Below are 7,681 nucleotides of genomic sequence, written 5' to 3'. Positions count from 1 at the left end.
TGAACAAGTTTAATAACAAAACCAGACTCACGAAACCAAGGTTCCAGCGGAGTAGCCGGCAGAGACAGGAGAGGAAGGGAAGGGGCGCGCAGCCTCTGCCCGCCCAATATATCAGTAAACATACGCCCGAGGGCAGCCCGCCCCCAAGGGGAGGGCTTATCCCTACATGCCTCATGCTTGGCCATTAATAAATTTCATTGAATGAAAAACTGCAAAAGCTTCATTGTTGGCTTAAATATTGTAACACTAAACTATTTCTAATCAATCAATTAGCACCTTCTAAAATGCTTGGGAGAGACATGTTTTATTCACTTTATTCTCAGAGCCCCTAGGAGAGAGCCAACCAATGTGATGATATAGTATGGAAAATGTGGGTGTCTTAGGCTAAAAAGTATTTTTTTTTGTTTGTTTGTTTCTTATTTTTCTGGTTTTTTTTTGAGACAGGGTTTCTCTGTAGCTTTAGAACTTGTCCTGGAACTCGCTTTTGTAGACCAGGCTGGCCTCGAACTCACAGAGATACACCTGCCTCTGCCTCCAGAAGGCTGGGATTAAAGGCGTGCGCCACCACCGCCCAGCTAGAAGTATTTTTTAAATGGCACAAGAAAGTGGTATGGGAGCCACACAGTAAATGGCCTGACTCTTAATCAGTGCCGTACCCACTCGTCTTGTGACTTTAAGACATAAAATGGTAGGGTGGTGGCACATGCTTGTACCCAGTGCAAGGCAGGAGGGGTCCACGTTTGAGGCCAGATTAGGGAACACAGTGAGTTCATAGGCCAGCCTGGGCTGATTTCATAAAACCAAAAAGAAAACAAGAGTAAAGTGTTAAGAGTCTTTATTTCATTTTTATTGAAGTGTATCATACAGACAGAAATCATCTAGCTACAAGGACAGTTTGAAGATTTTGCAAAGTGGACCTCCTGAGGCACTCAGCAGCCATACACTTTCCAAGACTGATTCCTAACATTCTAGGTTATTTTTGTCTAGACTCTTTGGAGTCTGTCTACTTTGATGCCATTTGATACCTGCAGCCTATAACTGAATATTACTGCATGTAAGTAAAATGTATTCTTTGTCATTGATGCTGTGTATAGTGCATGAATAGATCACACTTCGCCTAATGTTGTTTCTTTTGGATAGTTCCTAGTTTGAGTTGTTGTAAATGGTATTATCTGTTTGTTTTAAATATTTGTGAACCTTAAGCTTTTATAAATAATAATTCTTAAAAGCTTTATTTTTAGCTGGGCAGTAGTGGCATATGCCTTTAATCCTAGCACTTGGAAGGCAGAGGCAAGCAGTTCTCCGGGTTCTAAGACAGCCTAGTCTACAGAGTGAGTTCCAGGGCAGCCAGGGCTGCACAGAGAAATCCTGTCTTGAAAATCTGCCCCCGCAAAAAAGACTTATTTTCATTTTTAATTATATGTGGTGTGAGTGTGTGTGTGTGTGTGTGTGTGTGTGTGTGTGTGTGTGGAGGCCAGAGGAGTTGGATTCCTGGAGTTGCAAGTAGATGTGAACCGCATGATAGATAGTTGCTGGGAATTGGGTCTTCTAGAAGAGCAATACATGTTTTTTTGTTTTGTTTTGTTTTGTTTTGTTTTGGAGACAGGGTCTATATAGCCCTGTATGTCCTGGAACTCAGTATGTAGACCAAACTGGTCTCAAACACACAGAGATCCACCTTCCTCTGCTTCCCAAGTGCTAGGACTAAAGGCATGTTCTGCCATACTCGTTCCAAATCCTTAAGCAATTTTATTTAAATTTTTCATTACATTTCTTTCATTCTTTATTTGTGAGGGGAGACTGGGGATACACATGGAAATCAAAGGATAATTTGTAGGAATTGATTTTCTTCTTCCATTGTGTGGGTAGGTGCTTTGATTTTATGTGTATGGGTGTTTTGCCTGTGTATTTGTCTGTGTACTGTGTGTTGGTACCTGTAAAGGTCGGAAGAGGGCATCATATACCCTGGAACTGGAGTTACTTGCCATATGGGCACTAGGGATTGAACTCAGGTCTTCTGGAAGAATAGCCAGTATTCTTAACCACTGAGCCATCTCTCCAGCCCCCACAGTCTTTTGCCACTGCCCCTAACATAGTCTGGCATTTCTCTACTTTTCTCTGAAAATGATTTGAAATTTCAGTTCCATTTGTTCAGGAGCGCCATGGCCCATGTTGTCTTGATTCCTGGGTTGACTCGTAGCACTGTGGGAGCCATCTGCACACAGGCTTCGTGGAGATTGACAGCCAGCACTTGGCGGCACCTTACTCTAACCAGGTGAGTTGTCGGCCTTTGCTGCCATTTGGGTTGATTCTCGAACCCTGATCTCCTGATGGTTTGGGAGGTCCTTTAAGAGAGGCAGCATCCTGGCTTCAGTGTGCATGCTATCAGATCGGAAATGAGTGGGCGTTTTAGCACTGGCAGAGGTTCGCTATTTTATAAAATCTACAATTAATCACATTTTTGATAGCCATGGTTTTTGGCAGGGGAAGCTAGTTTTGTTATGTTATGAGGATAATGTTTACTAATCTAATTTTACCTTCTTTTAAAAAGCATAATGAAATCCAGAAGGAAAGCTGATCACTTGGAGAGAACTGCAAGTGTCCTCCGACGGGAGGTCTGTATCCCTGGGGCGTGGTGGGACAATCAGGGAAATTTTATTTTCCTCCCCTGGAATGTCCTCAGCAGGGGATAGGATAGCTGGTTTGGAAGCAGTGGCTGAGCGGTATTAAGATTTTCCACTAAGTTTGGTGTGAACAGGCTGTTTTGGTAAGGGGGCACAGACGGGACTAGGCGCCCTCCACACAGGCACATTGAGGGCCTGCTGTAGGAGAGGGAACGTAGGGCCTCTACACATGACGAATGGCTTACCTTTTTTTCTTTTTTTGCCATCATGTCTCAAAGTCCTTGTTCGCCCCACTGTAGAAGCTCCTCCTAGCTCGTCAGAGCAGCACTGACAGTTGAGACAGGAAGGTGGACGAGCTCACTGCCCTTCCCCTGCAGACTGTCAGTCATACTCAGGCTATAGAAAGCTAACCTGCCAGCTGAAGGGTGCCGAGGATCCTCACCCTTTACCTCAGTGAGTAACCCTGTTTCCACTTAAAAACGCGCAGTGAATGCTTGCCTTTACTTTTTCAGTTGTTTCGCACATAGTCAGCTGTATTTAGTTTAGTATTAGAAGTCCGTGTGAGGCAAGATAAATCCTGTTTTTATGCACTTCCACAACGTGACCAGGCATATTGCCTCCGTAGTGTGTGTGTTAATACCAGGAGACTCTTTAACATACAGGTATGTTGCTAGGCCCTACTTTGAAAACTTAGTTCTCCTTTAGAGTTGCCTCGGTGCTAAAGGTAATCGCTGATTCCTTTGATTGTCTTCTTTTTGAGATGTAGAACGAGTTCAGCAGAGTAAGTTTATAGGTATATGGGAAACTATCCTTTTCCCGTTGATAAATCTGAAAAGATTTTCAACACACAAAAAGTGTTAGCTGTATAAATGTGAAGCTTGTTAATGATTTCTTCTTGAAAGTGAAATCCCATCAGTTGTAAATTAAAAATGGTTTTGATCGCAAACATGTATGTACTCTTTTTGTGGCATGTGGAGAGGTAGATAAATTAGAGTGATATTGGCAAACTTTATTCAAAGGTCTAGGTTGTTAGTAATTCCATCACTAAACCAAAACCAGGCTACCTATGATTCAGAAGAGCAGCAAGGACAGGAAGATTGTGTAGGCTAAGGGAACTCATTTCAGGAGAGGAAGGAATGGAAGGCAAGGTTTTGCAATACTTTAAAGACTTTCTAGTTTGCTCCCATGGAATAATTGATAGGCTACAATGGATACGTGGTTCCAGTCCACCACATTGTACTGGTCCTTGTCATCCATGCCCATAGTTCCCCTGGGATGTGCTGTGCAGTGGCATATATAATAATAAATGGATGAAGCGCAATATATGATATAAAATAAATTAATGCAATAAAGTAGGTAACAAACAATATGCACTTACTATGAGCCAGCAGCATTAGAAGTGCTTTTGTTTGTATTCGCGACATCAGTGCCCCCAGTAGCACTGTGAGGCAGGGGTGTTACTGGTTTCAGTTCCTAGTTGAAAGTGGCTGGGACATTTGCCCTGGGTGACATGGTGGTCAGCGGTGTTGCCAAATTAAAGGGGGGGCCATCTCGCAGCAGAGTCCATTCTGTTAGCAGCTGTGTTTTCTTCTTTCCATAGTTTCTTTCTAAGCTGCTCAAGATAAAGCCAGTGGCATTGTTTATCATGTCTGATGAACAGGAAGGTGCTAAAGAAAGGATTGATGTGAAGAAAGGGCTAGCTGGTAGCTGCTTAGAGAGCAGTATAGTGCACAGATAGGGTGAGGATCAACAGTGTATGTAGAAAGGACATTGCCTGGTGGCACACATCTGTAATCATAGCGCTGAGGTAGACATAGCAAGTTCCAGGCCAGCCTGTCCTGTGTAGAGAGACCCTGTCCCCCCCCTCTTTTTTAAGGTATAGTCTTTGGGGCTGTCATAGAAAATCACCCACTTATTCTCCAAGACAGGAAGAAGAAGGGATTAGCTACAACGCAAAGAAAGAGAGGAAAGGCATTTTACAGCAAAGGATGGAAATTTTAGGAGCTATGTTGAGGTAGTGAGACTTTTCTACTGCATTGTGAAGTCATCTCCCCATTGAGAGTTGGTTGGGCCTGGAAGTCCAGTTGAAAAAAAGGCCAAAGTGAGCTAGCATCAGGATAGGAAGTTTCCAGAGCATCTCCTGGTGGGGCTGGTTGGGAGTCCTCTGTTAAAGGGACTGCATTTGATCATCTGCCCACTGCCCAGGTGGCATTGCAGAGAAGGAATCTGAGGGGAGCTGTGTCTGTCTTCAGCCCTTCCAACAATGTCCCAGCTTTAGGGGAGAAAGAGAGGTGCAGAGCAGAGGTAGAATAAAGGAAGTGAAGACGTTTTTGCAGTTGATGGGTGCTAAGGCACGAATCACCCTTCATGACTTGTTCCCTAGGCACTCCGCTTGGAAGTTTTCAGAAAGTGCATTGAGAGCTGTGCTTCCCAAGCTCCCAGTAGGAAAGGGCTCTGTGTTCTTGCTTTAAGGTCATGAACTGCTTATCTTTTGGAAAAATATAATAAGTTAGAAAAAATTTAAGAAATAAACATTCAAGCAAGGCATGGTGGTACACACCTTAATCACAGCCCAAGGCAAGGTGGGTGAGTTCAAGACCAACCTGACCTCAGTAGTCCCAGGCCAGTCAGAGCTACAAAGTGAGTCCCTGGCTCACAAAGCCAGAAGTGCATGAGTACAGACCCAGGTTACTGGTTCTTTGCTCTTTAAACAGTGCTAGCTGCTTTCTGTGAAAGTCTGCTGTTAGCATCTGTGGACTTCTTCCTCAAAAGCAACTATGGCCTCACCTGGCCCACTACTGAGGGGGATAGTAGATGCTGAGCAGGGTTGCTGAGGGCTTCCCACTCAACAGTGCTCTTCGGGGTACCTAGCCCAATGCACAGGTGGATACTAGTTACACAGTTCCTGTAAGGGATGATTTGTATTCGGAATAAAATAGAGTTGTAGGAGTCTCGTAGAGTTCGTGTGGTTTACCACCTGATAGAGGGCAGAGCAGAGCAGTGTGTGCTTTGCCTTGTTGGGCAGTTCCGTGTTTCTAAGCCCCGAACCTCTTTGCTGATTCAGGTCATGGCTACAGCTAAGGTGTGTGACATTGCCCAGGAGTCTCCATCAGTGAAGAGCCTCCGTTTGCTTGTCGCTGATAAAGACTTCTCTTTTAAGGCTGGCCAGTGGTGAGTGGTGGCTTCTTTTCCCTGTAAGATAAGAGGTGTCACATTTTCTTCTGGAAAGGACTTCTATGGGTACCTGCCCCCCACTAGAAGAGAAGGATTCTGGGTCATTTCAGTTTGGGCATATCTATTTGAGACGAGTCTCTCATTGAACGTAGCTCTCAAGATGATTAAAAAAAAAATGATGAGGACAGATGTTAAGCCAACCTTGTAGTCTCGGAATTTTTATTTGAATAGACAGTGGTCCATAGCAGTGGGTCAGGACCCTTAACAGGGGTTGCTAAGAACATCAGAAAACCCAGATATTTACATTACAATTTATAACAGTAGCAAAGTTACAGTATTGAAGTAGCAACAAAATAATTTTATGGTTGGGGTCATCACAACCTGAGGAACAGAGTTAAAGGGTCACGGCAATAGGAAGGTTGAGAAACACTGGGTCTGTAGTTTTCAGTGTCTTTGATATCAGGGTGATAGCAGCTTCATTAGAGTAAGTTCCAACGTGTCTGTTCTCCTGTTTGGGGTGGTTTCTGGAGGATTGGCATCGGTTCTACTCTAAGTGTGTGGTGCAGCTCACCAGGGATGCCATCTGAACCAGAACTCTCTTTTGTGATGTTTTATTAATTCAGTCCTTTGAGTTTATGTAGATCTGATGAGGTTTTTCTGTTTCTTCTTGTGCCATTTTTGATAGTTGATGTCTTTTTAAGTAATATGTGGTTCATGTAAGTTAGCTTTTAACATAACAGTTCTTCAGAAAATTCCTGAAGAATTCTCTTTATTTTGTTTAAGATTGCTTACAAATCTTTTATTAAATTAGAAGTTTATATTTTTTAGTCTAACTAAAATCTTGTCCATTTGTTTTTTTTGCCTGCTGTTGACAGTCTTCTTAGCTACTACAACAGGAATGGTTTGTTTGTCTGTCCTTTCAGGGTTGATTTCTTTATCCCAGCAGTCTCTGTCGTTGGTGGGTTTTCAATTTGCTCCAGTCCCCAACTGCTAGAACGAGAGAGAATAATAGAGTTGGCAGTGAAATACACAGACCACCCTCCTGCTATCTGGGTTCACAAGAAGGTAAGCAAAGACCTTTTAAGAAAAACCTTTTCTTAGATTTATTTAATTTTATGGTATGAATATTTTACCTGCATGCTTGTGTATCATGTTGTTGAGGACTGACCTTGACAGACATACTTTTTACCAGAGTAGGGGCATGGGAATTGAAGACATATAAGTAAAGAATATGAAGATACATAGAAATAATAAGACAGAAAACATAGAAAGTATCGGGAGGGCATTCCAGTTACTGATATCCTGAAATTCTACCCACATTTATTTTTCCACGGTTTTTATATCCAACATAGACTTTATTAACATAATACAAAGGATAACTCACCCAGTCAGTGGCTTTATTACTTTGAGACATCAAATCATTAGCATTCTGTTGTCTAGGTAGCTAAGAAAACCACCCTTCCCCAGGTGACCTCATAGTTACTAAAGAAGGAGCAGAAGTATGTTTGCATATCCTGACCGCCTGGCAGGATGGCATGGACCTACTAGAATGAGCTCTCTTAATTTCAAAAGAACCAAGCAGTTGCCTCCTGAGCTAGGAGGAGCAACTAACTGTGCTTGTCAATCTCCAAACTCTCTGACCTGACCAGCAGGTGGAAATCATTGACAGTCACAAAAAGAGAACAGAAAGCAAAAACTAACTTTATTCTCATTGCTGTGTTTGTAAAGGTTGCAGAGTACTTTCATGTGGGAACTACAAGTAAGGCTAGGAGGGAAGCCAGTAGTAGCAGATCTGGCCAGAACAGCAGCAAAAATGCATAGGAAGTAGACACGTGGCACTGTCCCACACAAACAGCGGGGGGGGGGGGGGGGGGGGGGGGGGG

At 43.2% G+C, this 7,681-nt stretch overlaps 1 protein-coding gene across 5 annotated transcripts in view; it reads left to right on the top strand.

Annotated features, from left to right (window-relative positions):
• Oxnad1 (oxidoreductase NAD binding domain containing 1) overlaps positions 1 to 7,681 on the top strand; it is a 27,545-nt gene that overhangs the window by 13,117 nt on the left and 6,747 nt on the right. Inside the window, exons 3-7 of one of the 5 annotated variants that reach the window (XM_050140641.1) lie at positions 856 to 1,054; positions 2,142 to 2,275; positions 2,552 to 2,615; positions 5,689 to 5,795; positions 6,722 to 6,863. In XM_050140641.1, the coding sequence (XP_049996598.1) occupies positions 2,163 to 2,275; positions 2,552 to 2,615; positions 5,689 to 5,795; positions 6,722 to 6,863 (426 nt within the window). In that variant the 5' untranslated portion in view covers positions 856 to 1,054; positions 2,142 to 2,162. Of the gene's footprint in view, positions 1 to 855; positions 1,055 to 2,141; positions 2,276 to 2,551; positions 2,616 to 2,902; positions 3,078 to 5,688; positions 5,796 to 6,721; positions 6,864 to 7,681 lie in introns of those variants that run through there. The other 4 variants (XM_050140642.1, XM_050140640.1, XM_050140639.1 and 1 more) reach the window with 4 other exon arrangements.

Source organism: Alexandromys fortis, unplaced genomic scaffold, assembly GCF_014885135.2.
Source record: "Alexandromys fortis isolate MF-2015 unplaced genomic scaffold, M_Fortis_MF-2015_v1.1 scaffold_46, whole genome shotgun sequence".
Lineage (NCBI taxonomy): Eukaryota > Metazoa > Chordata > Mammalia > Rodentia > Cricetidae > Alexandromys > Alexandromys fortis.
This window is presented reverse-complemented; position numbering and strand designations above follow the sequence as displayed.